General features: G+C 38.5%; 1 protein-coding gene across 1 annotated transcript in view; it reads left to right on the top strand.

Annotated features, from left to right (window-relative positions):
* LOC124616395 overlaps positions 1 to 20,221 on the top strand; it is a 219,108-nt gene extending 198,887 nt beyond the window's left edge. Inside the window, exons 9-11 of the mRNA XM_047144700.1 lie at positions 4,508 to 4,625; positions 19,464 to 19,618; positions 20,009 to 20,221. Of these exons, the coding sequence (XP_047000656.1) occupies positions 4,508 to 4,625; positions 19,464 to 19,618; positions 20,009 to 20,221 (486 nt within the window). The remainder of the gene's footprint in view (positions 1 to 4,507; positions 4,626 to 19,463; positions 19,619 to 20,008) is intronic.
* The last annotated feature ends 452 nt before the right edge of the window (positions 20,222 to 20,673 follow it).

Genomic DNA, 20,673 nt, shown 5'->3' with positions numbered 1-20,673 from the left:
TGTGGAACATGCTGTTTCTCAAATTCAACTTGTAGCAGAAAACGGTGGATAGCATATTGAACATGTTTTGCACTAGTCACACGGAAATTGATAGTCTGATTTGATTTTGATTGTTGTCTTTTATGCGGTTAATGACCTCAGGGCAATTAAAAACTAATGTGATTAATGCTTTTTATGTGGTTTGTGGCATGAGGACAGTTAAAAACCAATGTGATTGATGATTTTTATGTGGTTTTTGGCCTCAGTTCAATTAAGAACCAATTTTCCCATCCGATGTGATGTGACCTTGCCGTGGTGGATGGGTTTATGTAACTAACAGTATCATAGCAGTACACCCATGTACACTGAGCAGTACAGTTTGTTTAGTGTCAAACATATACCTTAGGCATTGTTGTATGATTCATTTGTCATTTGTAGTCGACCACCGTTAAAGTATGATGCTTACAGTGCCATCTACGGCTACATTTTGGAACTATTTATTTTTCTTCTGCCATACATTTTCCCCATTCTCCAATAATATTCCTTTCAAATTTGACATCATTCTGATCAGTGGTGTCATTTCTACAGCATTTCGATCAACAAATCCACAGTAAATTATTGTGCAGGACAGTGCTAATTAACCCAGATATCCGGTACACAACTTTTCAAGCAGTTCATCAGCCATAGCGCCTTGTTTTAACAGCTTTAACTACTTTTGAACACAATTGGCACTAATTACTATGTAACAAATCTTAGCAGTGGTTCAGCTATTGAATGACAATAATAATCCAAATGTCTAGTGTAATTTGCATGGAGTGAGTCCAATTTTTGTCCTAGGAAATGTTAATTTAGTCATTGGAAATCACAGCTCTTCATTGTCCACATTCATTACAGTGTAAAAATGACAACATATATTGTGGTTCCTGTACAGAATGTCCTTTGAAGGTATTCTTTGTGTGGTCAGCCTATCGTTTTGCAGTTTCTACCAAATTGTCTCCTATTCAATGGATTCTCTTACAAAGATCCAGTTAACAAATCATTTTCCTCCTCCAGTGAAACATGCCACAAAACACTGTTTGGAAATTATTCTTCATTGTCACATTCCCGATTTAGGAGGGTGTGCTGAAAAGTGATGCCTCCAGGTTTTTAATGTGGAAACTCTTATAGTTTATTTAGTTAAAACAAATGTTATTAACATTCTGCATCTTCATTCTTCACGTTTACATATTTACTGGCCTCTGCTGCTGGATGGCTGCAAACTGTGGCATGTAACATGGCAGTGCGTAGTGTAACTATCTCAGTGCATGAGAAACAGCATGTTGCAATCAAATTTCGAATTCAAAGAGGTTGTCGACATATGGAGCACCCTCTCCTTCAGCGTGATAATGCCAGACCATACACGAGTAATGGTACATCTGCAATAATCTGACGCCTTGGCTTCACTATCATCGAACATCCTCCAAGCAGTCCTGACCTGGCCCCATCCGATTTTTGTTTGTTTCCAAAACTTGAAGAATACATTTGAGGACTTCACTCTAATGGTGATGAAAGCAGCCGCGTAGAGTGGCCGCATAGTTTGGGGTGTCATGTCACAGCCTGCGCTGCCCCTCCTGCCGGAGGTTCAAGTCCTCCCTCGGGCATGGGTGTGTGTGTTGTTCTTAGCATAAGTTAGTTTAATTAGTGTGTAAATCTAGGGACTGATGACCTCAGCAGTTTGGTCCCGTAGGAATTCACACGTATTCTGATGAAAGCAGAGGTGAGATTGTAGTTCTGTCAACAAAGTCTAATATTCTAAAGTGACAGTATCAACTAACTGCCAGGGTGACTATGTTGAGAAATAAATATGTAGACATGTAGAATATTAAGAAAGTTTGTTTTATTTAAAAAGCTTTAAGAGTTTACACATAAAAAATTCAAAGGCATTACTTTTCAGTTTGCCCTCACATATTTAGTCCACCATTGTTCTGCGTCTAGCAGTATATTATACATCTTTGGTGTTCAAGAAGTTCTGTTACAAGTCCTGCAAATTTGGCCTTGATCTAATTAGTTGCTGATGATATTAACCTATCAGAGCCACACTTCAGTTTTGTGTAATGTACCACAGGTGTCAACTCAAAACACACCTCACAATACTATCATCAGAATGCATTGGAATACATCTCTTGCGGAACAAGAAAACTGAATACTGAGCCTGGAAAGGCCACAGAAACTAGGAAAGTACTTTTAATTGGTGGTGCTTACTTGAGTCTTAACAACAAAGGCTATTTTACTTGTGTAAACTATCACCACTGCACACACTACTGCACTCACCTGAATGAAATAATGAACAGAATTACATCCATGCCAAACTGAAATAAGTTTTAAACTTTACACTCAGATTCCAAGACTAGTATACTGAAATATTTTTGCATTAGTCAAGGTGATATATTGTAATATTCATGTAGTGGAATATGCTTCAGATTTTTCTTTATAAAATCTGCCTGGAAGGTTCCAAAGAGTGCATGTTATGTTTCAGACAGAGATTCATTCTAGTACCCAGCTACACTATAACACTATGAAAGAAAGTTGACAACTTCTGATAATGACTTTGTCACACTGGCTGAACAAACAAAACGATTACAGTTTGAATACCGAGGCGTGCTTCAGTTTTTATGCATGTTGGTTATACGTGCAAGGTCAAGTTTTCAGCTGTCTAATTAATATAACGCCATAAGAAAGGTTGTTAAATTGAGTGTTCACTGACGGGAGTAGACTACCTACAATTAGTGACAGTAATTCTTCAAGCATCGACGTACGCTCCAAATCAGATACAGGCCATAGGCAAAATGATGTGAACATCTGTACTTTCTTGCAAATGGTTTATTAATAAGGGGTTGGATCCCCTTTTGCCCGTAATACAGCTGCGATTCTTCTTGAAATACTCACATATAATGATTGTATAGTCTCCAGTGGAACGTTATGCCACTCTTCAATCAGAACCTTTTCTAACTCTTGTAGTGATGGGGGAGGCAGAAATCTGCTCCAGATTTTGCACTCCTGTATCACCAACAAGGGTTTGCTAATGTTCAAGTCTGGGGACTGTGCTGGCCAGGGAAGAGGCTGCAGTTTAGTTGCATGCTCCTCATACCATGATTGTACTGTCCTGGCTGTGTGAATGGGTGCATTATCATCATCAAATATGGCATCATTGTTGGGGAACAACATTTGAATCATGGGGTGCACCTGATCACCTAAAATGTTCACATAATCATTGGCTGTAACATGACCATTGAGAGTAATGATGGGTCCAGCACAGTACCATAATTTGGCTGTCCACACCATCACACTTAAGCCTCCAAGCTTAACCGTTGAAATCAAGCAATCAGGATTGTAGGCTTCTTTTTGTGTTTTCCAGACGTAAACCCGACCCGATGTTGGAAATAATGAAAACGTTGACTTGTCGGACCATATGACGTGTTTCCACTGATCAGCTGTACAGGATTTATGCTCCTGACACCATGTTTTGTGTCTCTCTGCATTGATTGTTGTCACTAATGGTTTCGGTATAGCAGCTCATCCATGAATATTCACTTCACCGAGTTCTCAGCAGACAGTGTTGATAGATACGGGGTCTCAAAGATGGCTATTGAGTTCTGCAATTACGTTGCCCACCGTAGTTTTGTGTTGTTTTGACACAGTTCGTGTTAGCATGTGACAATCTCTGTCATTTAGTTTTGATTTGTGCCCACTATTATATTTACACAATGATGTCTTTCCACATTTTGTGTAGGCTGTCATGACTGGTGAAACAGTTGCTCTTGAAACATTCAATAAGTTGGTGGTCTTTGTTACTGATTCTCCAGGTAATCAGTCCCCCTCAATCTGCCCTGTTTGGAACTCTGTTAGGTCTTTCGTTTTTTCTGAATGCAAATACAAAGTGTGCATTACTTGTAAACAACTTGCACTGATGCCTAGTCTGTACTGAACACACACAGCACAGTGCACCACGTGCCTTACCTGCCTTATCGACTGTCAAACACAACCATCCCATTACTACCACTGTTCATATTATTTTGCCTGTGCCCTGTATCTTCAATTGAAGTGTCAGTTGCTAGCACACCAGTTCACTGGCACAGCTCAGCATGAAAGTAGCATGTTTTGGTAGCCTGTATTAAAAAGTTGATGTAATAAATCATGATCACATGATCTTCAGATAGGGGGAATACCTTTACCCACATACAGTTTTCCCAAAAGCCTAATAAGATATTCTGTCCAGAGGAGTTACATAAATTAGAGAGGAGCGGGGGAGGTGCTTGGCCTGAGAAACCAAAGAATAGTGTAACTTGAGGTTAGTAAGAGTGAGAGATTGTTTTCATAAATCCGTGCAACAAACATAATTTCGTTGATTACCCAGGAAAAGTACATTTTGCAGAATGCTCACGTATATAATCTTCACAAAATATCAGTATCCTGGTAAAATTAATTTTGTAGTACTGAAAATATGCAAATAGAAACTAATATTTATAAACCTCTTTTGCTGTATTTTCAGGTTCTGTGTGGTCTTTTAAACAACAATGCAGAGAGCACAATGTACTTTGGTTTATCCAAACAATCAATAGTCACAGGGATAGTGTTACATCGAGAAGATAAAGATGTGTTTAGAAATGGTAAAACTTTTATGTTTTTCTTCTACAAATGACCTGTGATTTAGTCTTTATAGGACTCAGTTTTCCTGGATAAATAAATTTCAATTAGTTAAGATTTGCCACAGAAGATAACAATATATATATATAATTATTTACTAATAACCACTTAGTTCACTGAAATAATATAAATGGCTAGTAATTTCCTTTTGTTGCCCTATTTGTTCAGTAACCTTTCCCTTCCTACAGTGATATTTTTTGGTTTTTATACTCAGTTTGAGAGCCCTCATGTTTTCCTCTTCTGCGAGTAAATTTTAAACAATGCCTTGTTTCACATATATTTTCTCTTAGCTCATTTTTCCAGTAAGTATACCAAGCAAATTAATATAAAAGCTTCCGGAACTATTGCGACTAATCTTCTTCCCACTAAGGGTATTTGTTATTACTTCACTGGAAGAAATATTGATACAAAAATATAGAAGAAAAAATAGTGGCATTACAGCACTTTACTGCTTATACTTGTATGTATGCCATGTTGGAATTTTTGTTTCAGTGTGAGAAAATGTGTAGTTTTAAGTGAGAAAAAATGATTAGTTATATCATCTTCAAACAGCAATCCTCTTCCCCAGCCTCCACTTCTCCGATAGTGCTTCAGGTCAGATTCCATATTCAAATGGCAACACACATTTCTTATGTAAGTAACAGCTTGTTTACTAGAAGACTGCTCTTCACACCAGTACTGCTGGTAGTTGAAAATTTTGACACAAGTTTTAATTCAGTGGCAGGTATTTACTTGTTTCTGGTTGATGCCAACATAAGCTACAAGCACATTGTGTCCAGAAGAATTATATTTATTGTAATTCATTTAATAATGGAAAATCCAAGATGGAATAATGACAATACTATTAAAAGGAAAGAGTGCTACTCACCATACAGCGGATATGTTGAATTGCAGACAGGTACAACAAAAAATACTACGCCTTGTAGCCATAAGCTTACAGGGTGTTTCAAAAATGACCGGTATATTTGAAACGGCAATAAAAACTAAACGAGCAGCGATAGAAATACACCGTTTGTTGCAATATGCTCGGGACAACAGTACATTTTCAGGCAGACAAACTTTCGAAATTACAGTAGTTACAATTTTCAACAACAGATGGTGCTGCAAGTGATGTGAAAGATATAGAAGACAACGCAGTCTGTGTGTGCGCCATTCTGTACGTCGTCTTTCTGCTGTAAGCGTGTGCCGTTCACAACGTGCAAGTGTGCTGTAGACAACATGGTTTATTCCTTAGAACAGAGGATTTTTCTGGTGTTGGAATTCCACCGCCTAGAACACAGTGTTGTTGCAACAAGACGAAGTTTTCAACGGAGGTTTAATGTAACCAAAGGACCGAAAAGCGATACAATAAAGGATCTGTTTGAAAAATTTCAACGGACTGGGAACGTGACGGATGAACGTGCTGGAAAGGTAGGGCGACCGCGTATGGCAACCACAGAGGGCAACGCGCAGCTAGTGCAGCAGGTGATCCAACAGCGGCCTCGGGTTTCCGTTCGCCGTGTTGCAGCTGCGGTCCAAATGACGCCAACGTCCACGTATCATCTCATGCGCCAGAGTTTACACCTCTATCCATACAAAATTCAAACGCGGCAACCCCTCAGCACCGCTAACATTGCTGCACGAGAGGCATTCGCTAACGATATAGTGCACAGGATTGATGACGACGATATGCATGTGGGCAGCATTTGGTTTACTGACAAAGCTTATTTTTACCTGGACGGCTTCGTCAATAAACAAAACTGGCGCATATGGGGGACCGAAAAGCCCCATGTTGCAGTCCCATCGTCCCTGCATCCTCAAAAAGTACTGGTCTGGGCCGCCATTTCTTCCAAAGGAATCATTGGTCCATTTTTCAGATCCGAAACAATTACTGCATCACGCTATCTGGACATACTTCGTGAATTTGTGGCGGTACAAACTGCCTTAGACGACACTGCGAACACCTCGTGGTTTATGCAAGATGGTGCCCGGCCACATCGCACGGCCGACGTCTTTAATTTCCTGAATGAATATTTCGATGATCGTGTGATTGCTTTGGGCTATCCGAAACATACAGGAGGCGGTCTGGATTGGCCTCCCTATTCGCCAGACATGAACCCCTGTGACTTCTTTCTGTGGGGACACTTGAAAGACCAGGTGTACCGCCAGAATCCAGAAACAATTGGACAGCTGAAGCAGTACATCTCATCTGCATGTGAAGCCATTCCACCAGACACGTTGTCAAAGGTTTCGGGTAATTTCATTCAGAGACTATGCCATATTATTGCTACGCATGGTGGATATGTGGAAAATATCGTACTATAGAGTTTCCCAGACCGCAGCGCCATCTGTTGTTGAAAATTGTAACTACTGTAATTTCGAAAGTTTGTCTGCCTGAAAATGTACTGTTGTCCCAAGCATATTGCAACAAACGGTGTATTTCTATCGCTGCTCGTTTAGTTTTTATTGCCGTTTCAAATATACCGGTCATTTTTGAAACACCCTGTATGTGTTTAGTAGTCTTTTTGTTGTGCCTGTCTGCAACTCAATGTCTCTGCTTTATGGTGAGTTGCAGTTTTTTTTTCTTTTCATAATAATATTCATTTGATACATGCTGCATTGTGGTGTGTTTTTGTGGTTTAATTTTTATCAGATTTTATTTAGTCATCAACCACAAAAAAGTAGATTTAAACAATGGAAAACCCAGAATGGGTGGAATAAAGACAGTATTATGAAAAGGATAGTTGCTACTGAACGTCTCTACTACATGGTATGTGTCAACTATCCTTTTCATAATATTGTCAAAAAAAGTAGATTTGCAGGCATGTTGTCACAGAAGCCTGAAAAACACACGATGATTCCACTATTGCAAAAGGGGCTCTGTTTTACCTCCCTCTGCACTGCTCCTCTATCTGGCAAGTAAAGCATGCTTCCTTCCTGTCATGAGAGCCCCATTCAATGTGTGTTGTTGTTGTGGGTGCTCTGCGTAGTAGTATAATCACCTATAACTAAAGAAATTAATGCGTGAATCTTGCCAAGTTTGTTTGTTGAAAACACTTAAAAACTAGTAGATCCTATCTGAACAGTTCATCCAGTGGAAAACTTGTCTGCCCAAATCTTAGTGATCTCAAGAGCACATTGTCCAAACCAACACCATAGTGTTACACTTATCTTAAAGCTGTAAAATTTTGAAAATTGGTACTCTGAGGTGTTATATTTATTCTTATAATGACTGTGGTCTACTACTTTAGTTAGACATTTGTCAAGAAGTTCATTTTTCTTACACATTTTAAAATTCGAAATCTATAAAAAATTTTGAAATACAAAAAGCCACTTGCCGAATTCTGAAAATTTCTTTGTGCCCCATTTTCAGTATCATCTTTGCCCATTATTCTTGTCTTTCTCTTTGTAATTTATGAATACATTTTGAATGTGTTGATCTGAGTCTATCTTTTCAAAATCTCGTGGTACTTTTTACACAAAAGGCGCCGCATTGATATCAAAATGTTTCAACTATTTTGAAACTATCTTCATTAACAGTTATAAATACATCATAAACAACTGTGCATAGAGCTTATCAAACAACTATTGATATTGTATCAGAAGGAAAATTCAATTGAGAGAACTGTAAGACTACAAAGGGGCAAAGTACCTGGCCGGTACTCATCTTTTTTAATAGAATCTGAAGTATTGCACGAAAAGTAAAGCAGAAAGAAATATTCAGTCACTTACTATATTCATCTTTTGGCCCCCATCTACAATTTTTACTCCAACATTTCCCTCCAGTACTAAATTGGTGATCCCTTGATGTCTCACAACGTCCTACCAACAGATCCCTTCTTCTAGTCAGGATGTGCCACAAATTTCTTTTCTTCCCAGTTCTATTCAGTACCTCCTCATTGCTTACGTGATCCATCCACCTAAATCTTCAGCATTCTTCTGTAGCACCACATTTCAAAAACTTCTGTTCTCTTCTTTCTAAACTGCTTGTTGTCCATCTATCACTTCCATACATGGCTACACTCCAGACAAATACAGGGTGTATCAAAGGCCCACCCAATTAAAAAATATATATCATAACTATTATGTTGTTTGAGATACACGTGTGAATAATGTACTGTTGGAAAGAGCAAACTCTCGAGTTTTACATGGTTCCCGCTTGGTAGCAGCTGTGTGCACCCACTTCAGTTCTAGTAAAAATAGTGTCAGGACAACAGAAAGTGTTTTGTGTTCTATGTTTTGCGCAGTGTGGGTCAGTAATAACTTTTCAGCGCAACTTTCAAACTAGGTATGGTGTGGATCCTCCTATAGCACAGAGAATTAGAGGATGGCATGAACAATTCCGAGAAACCGGTTGTTTGTGTAAAGGCAAATCACTGGGCCCTCTCTGAGTGTCTGAAGCAGATGTTGACTGCATCCGTCAAAGTTCCACAAGGAGTCCGCAGGAATCAGTTTGCCGTGGAGCTTGGTAGCTCAACATGCCCCTGTTGTCAATCTGCCATGTGTTACCTCAACATTTACACATGAAACCATACACAATTCAGCTTCTGCAAGCTCTTTGTGAATGTGATAAACTACAACGTGTGAAGTTCTGTAATTTGGCAGAATGGAGGATGACAGTTTTCTTCCATGCTTAGTGTTTAGTGATGAGGCAACATTCCATTTAAATGGAAAGGCAGATTGTTATTATGTGAGAATATGAGGTATGGAATGACCACATGAAGTTGAACAACATGAGAGGGACTCTCCAAAATTTAATGTGCTTTGTACAGTTTTATGCGAAAAGATGTAAGGTCCATTTTTCTTTGCCGAGAACACTTGTTACAGAAGGCACATATCTCGATATGCCTGAGTACTTTCTTTTCCCACAATTGGAGACCGACTCAAATGACTTCATTTACCAACAGGATGGAACACTGCCAACACTGGCATCTGGAAATACGGGAATTTTTAAATCAAAGATTACTGAATGATGGATCAGTCGCACTGAACCAAATGATTCACCCTTACATTACTGGTCTCCAGGGTCACCAGATCTGACTTTATGTGATTGTCTCTTGTAGGGGTTTATAAAAGTCTCTGTTTATATGCCTCTGTTAACAACAATGAATGAACTGAGACATCGCATAACAGCAGCTGTGAAAGCTGTAACTCGAGACATGCTCGCTCCACTGTGGGAATAATTTGAATACCGCATTGACAGTGCCATGCACCTCAAGGCGGCCATATTAAACACCTATGAGAAGGTATGGGGGCGGGGAAAAAAAAAAAAAAAAAAAAACTTTTCGAGTTTCCCGTTCATCAAAAACCAAAATTCACTATATATGTTTATTAGTTGCAGAAATATAGACGTGTCCGGAGGATTCTTTTTGATACACCCTATACTTTAGAAAGGATAGGCAGGTGAAAAAGAATCCATATCCATGTTGAGGGGGACAGAGGGCACCTCTGTCATGAGAAAAAGCTTCTCTCGTCCTCAAAACCACACCCTTTCTCCTTCTTAAAGAAGCAACATAAAAGTCTGGAAAGCTGACAATATTTTCTTCTACTCTTCAATAACTGGGGAGCACCATGGAAGTTTCCAAACAGACTGATCAACTGCTGATCAGATTTTTGTCTTAAAGCAGGTCTGTAAGAAAATGTATGAATACAGCTGGGAATTAATGGCACAAAATCTATGGTGGCTGATGTGGAATGGAAATGAAGTCCCATGCTTCTTGACAGAGCATAGGGGAACGATGGGGAGAGATCTGCACCGTTGTACTAGGCCTTCCTCCGACTATAATGGGGATGCATGATGATGATGATGATGATGATGATGGACACAGCAACACTCAGTCATCTCGGTGCAGGTGAAAATCCCTGACCCGTCGGGAATCTAACTCAGAGTCCCGTGCTCGGGAAAGGAGAACCCTACCATGAGATGACGGTGCGGATGGTGGTTGATATAGGCAGTAAAATGATGAAACTTCCCAGTGCATAAAGGATTACGACAAGGAGGTGGATTACCATCTCCTCCTTTCAGTCTGGTACTCAAAAAGATAATGCAGGAATTCAACAAAGAGAATATTGCCTACAACAAAGAGAATATTGCCTATTTGGCCTCTGCAGATGGTATTGCACTAATAGCATTCACACGAGAAGAACTTAAAAAAAGCATTCAGACTCTGGAAGCTACGGCATCAAGGTTCGGGCTACATATCAGTAGTTAAAAAATTGAGTACATGACCATAGGAAGAAAGCTCCTGCACTACCACCATCTAACAGCAATCTGTGCCAGGTATAAGCGTGTAAAAGAATTCAAAATATCTTGGACTGTTTTTACTGAAGAAACAAACTGAAGTGGAGATTACAGCAAGACTGCAGAGTGGGAAACGGATGTTATTTTTCTCTAAAGCCCGTATTAAAGTGAAGAAGCATATCACAACAACTAGAATATACAAAACATTAATAAATTCAGTAGTACTATATGCTTGTCAAATGTGGAGCACCCGAAAACAAGACTTTCAGACTGCTTAATCTGATAGAAAGGTCCTCAGGAAAATACATGAACGTCTGAGATCCAACTACGTGCGAATGGAGAAGGAGCCACAGTACAGAACTAGATCTACAAAACGGGCCTAAACTCACTGGAGTGATGAAAAGCATAAAACTCCAATGGACTGGACATGCAGGAAAAATGGGAGAAACAAGACAGCCATAGACTACAATCAACTGGATCCCATCAGTCAGCAGACCAGTGAGAAGATCTAAGAAGAGATGGAGGGATAGTGTAAGACAAGACTTGCTGCAGCTGGGAGTCTTGGAGACAGATGGCAGAAGACTGAAGCAGATGGAGAGCCTTAACTGATTGTAAAAAGAAGTGAACAAATGACCAAGTCTGATTAGAACTCTCATAATGAAGGTTCCACACAAAATTAATTATTTATAAAAATGGTTTATCCATCCGGGGAATTGATACACTTGGCAGATTTTGCCTGTTATTAACATCAATACTGGCAACAAATCGGTCCCAGGAATTCCACGACCATATCAGAATCTCTACAGCAATTCCTGAGACTAGCCTGCACATACAAAAAGAAGTGAGCAGGAGACATCAGTTTATATATGTACAGAGAGATTAGATTTAATAAATTATGTTTTATTTACTTACTAAAACATGACTACATGCAGTAATATTTTTATCTTACGCTTTTCACAGATGATGAATGTGGAGTTAGTTCTAATGCCAAAAACACTTTTTTTATGAGACAGAATCACAATTTAGCAATTTTCAGGTTTTTTGTTCTTTATTTGTACTGTGAAACCTTCCTTCTTGCAAAATTCCGTGATTCTAGATCAACAGGAAGTGCCCTATACGTTTTGATGAGCGAGTCTGCGAGTATCAAAATATGTGACATAAATGGCAGTATCATTTAATTGCACTGACTTAGAACCTTACATTATTGCACCACCCAGGGATCATAGACCACTGCATGTGACAAAGTTCAACTTTATGCGTCTACATAGATACTCCGCAAGCTACGTACTGTGCATGTAGCACTGCTAGTCATTTCCTTTCCTGTTCTACTCACAAATAGAACAAGGGATAAACAATGTTGCATTCTCTCCAGGCATTCCCATTTCATCTCGAAGCATCTCCGTAACACTTGTGTTCGTCAAACCTACTGGTAACAAATCTAGCAGCCTACCTCTGAATTGCTTCAATGTCTTCCTTTTGACCTTGTACTCAAGAATAGGCTGCACCAGCACCCTATATGTGGTCTCCTCTATAGGTGAACCACTGTTTCCTAAAATTCTCCCAATAAACCAAAGTCAACCACTCTCCTTCCCTACCACAGTTCTCACACGCTCATTCCACCTCATATCACTTTCAAATGTTATGCCCAGATATTTAAAAGACTCGACTGTGTCAAGCAGGGCACTAATAATACTGTATCTGAACATTACTGGTTTTTTCTTCATACTCATCTGCATTAACTTACATTTTTCCACACTTAGGGCTAGCTGGCATTCATCACACCAACTGGAAATTTTGTCTGTCGTCATCTTGTATCTTCCTACACTACACTCACGCAGCTTTGACACCTTACTGTACACCATGTCATCATCAGCAAACAACCGCTGATTGCTGCCCACCCTGTCCACCAATTATATTCCTGTATATAGAGAACAACAGTGTTCGTATCACACTTCCCTGTGCACTTCTGATGATACCCTTGTCTCCCACTCCTGAGAAAAAGGGGTCTTAACAGTCGACCAGATGAGGGACAACAGAGTGATTCTATACAGGTTCCGGTTTTGCTGACTGAGGTATGGAACCCTAAAAAGCCAATACTTTTAATTGTTTGCATTGGTAGTACTTGGAAGTTCGCTTTCTGAAATAACAATTGGCCAGCCATTCTGTTCTCCTTTTAATCACCAATCTTAGGTATCTTGTCTGTATTATTTCTGTGTGCAATAATACAAAATACATCCTGTTTCATATTACTGTTATTCCATCCTAAATTTTCTGTTGTTTTATTTCTGTGTGCAGTCCTGAAGTACTTTCACAGGTGGTCTGATAGAATGTTGATTGTTAACAATAATTTAAATAATTTTATCTCATTTTATAATCCTTGGAATAAATGAAAATGATAATAATAACTGCTCCACTCAATGATAAACATTTGAAAACAATTAAAAATTAGATAATGCACCCTGCCCTCATTGCTGTTTTGTGTTTCTGTATTGGTTGTGTCTAGTCAATGACCCACATCTCAGTTTATAAGATTATTTTAACATTTTATACTACCTGTGATTAACCTCTGTTTTTATTGTCTCTCAGACTCTGCTGTTTCTTATACAATTTTCTGGCCAGTAACATCAGTCTTCCAAGTAATTACGTAGTAATGTACCATTTTCAAATGAAACAAGAAATCAAAATAATATTCAAAACTTCATCTATAAAACTTATTTTTAACTCTGAGAAGCAATCTTCTTTTTAGTCGACTTGTAAGACATAAAAACATAAATTATCGAACAAAATTTCCTGTGTGTTATTGCTGTTACATTTTTATGCTATGATCATTTTCATTAATACTTTTATGTCATTTGACAGTATTTGATAGATTTCAGATTTCATCTATGAAGCTTGCGATGCAGTACAGCAATAAAACATGGGAAGAGTGACAATATGTGATGAAATGGGAGTAACACAAAGAGGAAAAGATAATACAATAATAATATAGATTAGAATAGAAAATGAAAGTTAACAAAAATGAAAGACGCCTTCCTCAGGAGGTATACGCGGACAAGAGGGGGGGGGGGGGGGGGGGGGGAATTAGCGAATTTTTCCCAGATCTCCCGGCTAAAAATGCACTTAATAAACTTCTTACAAGGGAAAAAAATACACTTTTTCCATGGTAAGTGAAAGGACATGCAGCTCTACTGTATGATTAAATGATGATGGCGTCCTCTTGGGTAAAATATTCCGGAGGTAAAATAGTCCCCCATTCGGATCTCCGGGCGGGGACTACTCAAGAGGACGTCGTTATCAGGAGAAAGAAAACTGGCGTTCTACGGATAGGAGCGTGGAATGTCAGATCCCTTAATCGGGCAGGTAGGTTAGAAAATTTAAAAAGGGAAATGGATAGGTTAAAGTTAGATATAGTGGGAATTAGTGAAGTTCGGTGGCAGGAGGAACAAGACTTCTGGTCAGGTGAATGCAGGGTTATAAATACAAAATCAAATAAGGGTAATGTAGGAGTAGGTTTAATAATGAATAAAAAAATAGCAGTGCGGTTTAGCTACTACAAACAGCATACTAAACGCATTATTGTGGCCAAGATAGACACAAAGCCCATGCCTACTACAGTAGTACAAGTTTATATGCCAACTAGCTCTGCAGATGATGAAGAAATAGATGAAATGTATGACGAGATAAAAGAAATTATTCAGGTAGTGAAGGGAGGGAACGAAAATTTAATAGTCATGGGTGACTGGAATTCGTCAGTAGGAAAAGGGAGAGAAGGAAACATAGTAGGTGAATATGGATTGGGGGGAAGAAATGAAAGAGGAAGCTGCCTTGTAGAATTTTGCACAAAGCATAACTTCATCATAGCTAACACCTGGTTCAAGAATCATAAAAGAAGGTTGTATACCTGGAAGAATCCTGGAGATACTAAAAGGTATCAGATAGATTATATAATGGTAAGACAGAGATTTAGGAACCAGGTTTTAAATTGTAAGACATTTCCAGGGGCAGATGTGGATTCTGACCACAATCTATTGGTTATGAACTGCAGATTGAAACTGAAGAAACTGCAAAAAGGTGGGAATTTAAGGAGTTGGGACCTGGATAAACTGAAAGAACCAGAGGTTTTAGAGAATTTCAGGGAGAGCGTAAGGGAACAATTGACAGGAATGGGGGAAGGAAATACAGTAGAAGAAGAATGGGTAGCTCTGAGGGATGAAGTTGTTAAGGCAGCAGACGATCAAGTAGGTAAAAAGACGAGGGCTAATAGAAATCCTTGGGTAACAGAAGAAATATTGAATTTAATTGATGAAAGGAGAAAATATAAAAATGCAGTAAATGAAGCAGGCAAAAACGAATACAAACGTCTCAAAAATGAGATCGACAGGAAGTGCAAAATGGCTAAGCAGGGATGGCTAGGGGACAAATGTAAGGATGTAGAGGCTTGTCTCACTAGGGCTAAGATAGATACTGCCTACAGGAAAATTAGAGAGACCTTTGGAGAGAAGAGAACCACTTGTATGAATATCAAGAGCTCAGGTGGCAACCCAGTTCTAAGCAAAGAAGGGAAGACAGAAAGGTGGAAGGAGTATATAGAGGGTTTATACAAGGGCGATGCACTTGAGGACAATATTATGGAAATGGAAGAGGATGTAGATGAAGACAAAATGGGAGATAAGATACTGCGTGAAGAGTTTGACAGAGCACTGAAAGACCTGAGTCTAAACAAGGCCCCGGGAGTAGACAACATTCCATTAGAACTACTGATGGCTTTGGGAGAGCCAGTCATGACAAAACTCTACCATCTGGTGAGCAAGATGTATGAGGCAGGCGAAATTCCCTCAGACTTCAAGAAGAATATAATAATTCCAATCCCAAAGAAAGCAGGTGTTGACAGATGTGAAAATTACCTAACTATCAGTTTAATAAGTCACAGCTGCAAAATACTAACGCGAATTCTTTACAGACAAATGGAAAAACTGGTAGAAGCGGACCTCGGGGAAGATCAGTTTGGATTCCGTAGAAATGTTGGAACACGTGAGGCAATACTAACCTTACGACTTATCTTAGAAGAAAGATTAAGAAAAGGCAAACCTACGTTTCTAGCATTTGTAGACTTAGAGAAAGCTTTTGACAATGTTGACTGGAATACTCTCTTTCACATTCTAAAGGTGGCAGGGGTAAAATAGAGGGAGCAAAAGGCTATTTACAATTTGTACAGAAACCAGATGGCAGTTATAAGAGTCGAGGGGCACGAAAGGGAAGCAGTGGTTGGGAAAGGAGTGAGACAGGGTTGTAGCCTCTCCCCGATGTTATTCAGTCTGTATATTGAGCAAGCAGTAAAGGAAACAAAAGAAAAATTCGGAGTAGGTATTAAAATTCATGGAGAAGAAGTAAAAACTTTGAGGTTCGCCGATGAAATCGTAATTCTGTCAGAGACAGCAAAGGACTTGGAAGAGCAGTTGAACGGAATGGACAGTGTCTTGAAAGGAGGATATAAGATGAATATCAACAAAAGCAAAACGAGGATAATGGAATGTAGTCAAATTAAATCGGGTGATGCTGAGGGAATTAGATTAGGAAATGAGACACTTAAAGTAGTAAAGGAGTTTTGCTATTTAGGGAGTAAAATAACTGATGATGGTCGAAGTAGAGAGGATATAAAATGTAGACTGGCAATGGCAAGGAAATCGTTTCTGAAGAAGAGAAATTTGTTAACATCGAGTATAGATTTAAGTGTCAGGAAGTCGTTTCTGAAAGTATTTGTATGGAGTGTAGCCATGTATGGAAGTGAAACATGGACGGTAACTAGTTTGGACAAGAAGAGAATAGAAGCTTTCGAAATGTGGTGCTACAGAAGAATGCTGAAGATAAGGTGGGTAGATCACGTAACTAATGAGGAGGTATTGAATAGGATTGGGGAGAAGAGGAGTTTGTGGCACAACTTGACAAGAAGAAGGGATCGGTTGGTAGGACATGTTTTGAGGCATCAAGGGATCACAAATTTAGCATTGGAGGGCAGCGTGGAGGGTAAAAATCGTAGAGGGAGACCAAGAGATGAATACACTAAGCAGATTCAGAAGGATGTAGGTTGCAGTAAGTACTGGGAGATGAAGAAGCTTGCACAGGATAGAGTAGCGTGGAGAGCTGCATCAAACCAGTCTCAGGACTGAAGACCACCACCACCACAACAACAACAACAACAACAACAACAACAACGTGACAGTATGCTTTCCCTTGGAGCTGTAAAAATATCGATTCATTGAATGGTAAAGGTTTTATACACTGGTGTGGAACTTCAGAGGGGGAGGGGTAAGTTTTGGAGAGATCTGGGGTGTGCAGCAACATTTACACTGCAAATTTTCATATTACGATATGCTGTATATTTTTGTATTTGTATTACGAAAGTATAGAGTCTAAACAGCACATTAGTTTCTGAAGCATTGAAATCGAGATTGAAATGCGCTTTTGTAAGCCAGTCATAGCTCATGTCATGTGATCTGCCAGCCAATGACAGCAGATATTGAAAGCATTGGACATGTGACAGTCAGCCACAGCAGCATCACTGTTAAGTGGTATGAATATATAAATAGAAACATTTAATGATTTAAATTAATGTACTCAGTGTAGCTACAAGAAAAGTTAAGCTTTCGCATATAATAGTGGTCTTTTTTGCATTTGTTTCACTTTTAAGATACATCACACAAATGTGTAACTAAAATTTTAAATGATGACAATGTCTGTTCTTCTGGGCTCGAAATTCTTTTAAGTGGTAGTCCTCAATATGTTAACTTTTAAAGCAGAGTCAAACACACTGTGATTTAAGAAATTCATTGCACATTCGCACACGTAACCTAATCTATCTTGCATAAAAGGAAATTTACTATGAAACCAACACTTTCCAAAGTAACACTCGCAATATTTTCCCATGACCTGTTAGAAATAGCTTCGTTTTAGCAGTTGCCAGAGAGCACCAGAAACAGGCATTACTGCACTTGGGCAGCTATGATGATGTAGGAAGCCCATATGTTTGTACATATATAGTATTAAAGGATTTCACATGACATCATAAAAGAAATAGGATACTCCAAGAGCATTGGAATACCATTACCATACTAAAATACATAATTCAGTTTAAAAGTGCACATTTTTTATATGTCCAGATTCACAATGAAGATTTCAGGACGGTTTTAGGGATGCACATTTTCTTTGAGTACCAGTACTGTATTATCTCATGTTTCGTTCTTTATTGAGGCATAATGTCGTACATGCCAGAAGACGAAAATGTGCAACTATAACTTCAGTGAGCAGTTGAAACTAGCCAATAGCGCAGAATGAAACACTTTGATTCTAATAAATTGACTACCTCTGGAGGAAAGATTAATAAAAGCCATATTTATTTAGTAAACTGACAATAACTTCATTATTCTGTAAGGCAATTGACTGCCAAAAACATGGAAATAAAATAAGACCAGAAAACTGAAACTAATAACATATGTTAGCCTTCTGTAATTATTTGAATGTATTTTAATTCACTTGATAGCTCTCAACCACAGAAATCCATTTTGTTTTCATATGATGTGAAAAGTGTAAATAAAGAGGAAACAGCAAAAGTACTACACTCAAGCAAGGCTTACGTGGAGACTAGCCCCCTCCCCATTACAACCCAGACTTCCATGCATATGTGGCAATCTGGCAGCTTGGGCAGGCCAGAAAAATTTTCCCGGATAGCATTTGGGCACTTGTTGCTACTGCTAATACAGCTAACAGCCACACTTCAAGTAGCCGGAAGCAGGAGAAGGTACTGCATATGCGCTTGAGCCATCAGGCAACTACTCAAATGAACTTAATGTAAACAGTTGTGACATCACGCTTGTCAACAGCAGTTTATTGTTACGAAGTATTCCATAGTCTCTGTCCTAAAGCCTTTGACGCATTTTTCTGTTTATCAGTTCCTGCCAGTCAAAATTACAAAAATTTAAACTCTAAAACAATGAAAAATTCCCGGGTTTTCCCAGTTTTCTCCCGGATGTAAAAATTCCTGGGTTTTTCCTGGATGTCCAGGAGCGTATACATCCTGCTCACTGAACTATTCTTGATAAAGATCTGTGGCATTTTGAGGTTCGTTTTTTTATATGCTCCCTCAGCAACAGTTGCTTCCTTCATTCATGGTGTCCAGTTCTATTAGACCCTTGTACCTCACAAATAACCACTTGTGTTTTTTTGTACAAGGAAGACAGAATTTTTTACAAAACAATCAACAGCTATCATCTTTCTTCAATTTTTCAAGTGAGCAGTGTTTACAATACACAAATAAAAGAATATGCAAATTAATGGAGTAGGTATTTCTTTATATTAACATAGTGGAAATTCCTTTACCTAAGTTATGTGCTTACTGACTTTATTGTAATATTTGTAAAATGTGATATGTGAAAACACAGTTTTTAATGGTCAACTTTGCTCCTTATGGACTTTTATTTGGGCCACTTATGACCTTCTGAATATTTTCTCATATATATGGAACAGATTCTTCCATTTCTGTGTAACTGAACCTTATTACATAAAAAGTACAACATGTTTCTTACAGGAATTGATAGAATAATGAGCAAGTGCTTATTACCAGAAGTACGGGCCGACTCCTATGAAGTACTTTTTACTCCAGTTTTAAAACCTGGTGATAAACCAGTTGACATTTCAAAAATTCACTTGTATGTCATAGAAGTTCGTGTGCATCCCCTTATGGTAAGTACCAGATAATTTTCTTCAAAACACATACCTTCCCGTGCAAGTCCTTTCTTCAGCAAAATCTTTCCAGTTTGTGACCACTTTGCCGTACACATGAATTTTGAAATATGATAATGCAGTTAATGAAGCTGAGAATGACCACAGAAGTCAAAGCTTGTAATTGTTCTTTTTCTTTCTTATGGCATGCATTGTTTCAGCTTGCAGGTTTTTTCCTTAATTTACTAGCCCTTTCCCTACCCTCCAATTTTACTACCAACCCCAGTAAATCCATTAGAAGATAGCTGCCTTTCATATTACGAGAAACTTGCACAATTTATGAAATGTAGATAATATTGTGTATGCTTGATATATCTGTATTTATGTGAAAATTGTTTCATTTTATTCCAGCATATGGCTTACGTGGTGTATCAAGGCCGACGTTGTTTCATGAGACAAGATACCAGTACAGTTGAATGGACTGTAACACAGAAAAAGAATTATATGATGGAACAAGAGGAAAGAATTTTAGATGATTCAATTGAGAAATTAAATGAGGATACCAGAAATAATCTGCACTTATTAGCAAACCTCATGAAGAAATATGTTATGGATAACAACTGAAGTAGCATTCTTTTGTATTAATAAAGCAAATACTACAAGAGTGAAGTAAGGTTTAATTTAAATATTTTGCAGTGTGTCCATTAAAACTGTTTACTGCTTCTACATGTTCTCTCTGCTTGAATTCCACAATTATAACAAATTGTAAGTGACCCTTGTGAAATATCACTAAGAAACTGCAAGGAATGACAACATTGAAGAGAGATTTTATTTCAAATTTCAAATAAAATTATTACTCACATTATAACAAACTGTTAACTGAGGCAAGAAATGAAATGTTATCTAATCTGGCTCTAAAGGCATGTAATAAAATAAAATAAACCCAACCATAATATTTATATTTTTTCACACATTTCCTTGTTGGATACAGATAGAGTGTGTGTGTGTGTGTGTGTGTGTGTGTGTGTGTGTGTGTGTGTGTGTGTGTGTGTGTTTGTGTGTGTAAGAAGGAAGTA

Source organism: Schistocerca americana, chromosome 5 (genome assembly GCF_021461395.2).
Source record: "Schistocerca americana isolate TAMUIC-IGC-003095 chromosome 5, iqSchAmer2.1, whole genome shotgun sequence".
Classification (NCBI taxonomy): Eukaryota; Metazoa; Arthropoda; class Insecta; order Orthoptera; family Acrididae; genus Schistocerca; species Schistocerca americana.
The sequence above is the reverse complement of the archived record's forward strand: the minus strand, read 5'-3'. Positions and strand labels throughout refer to the sequence as shown.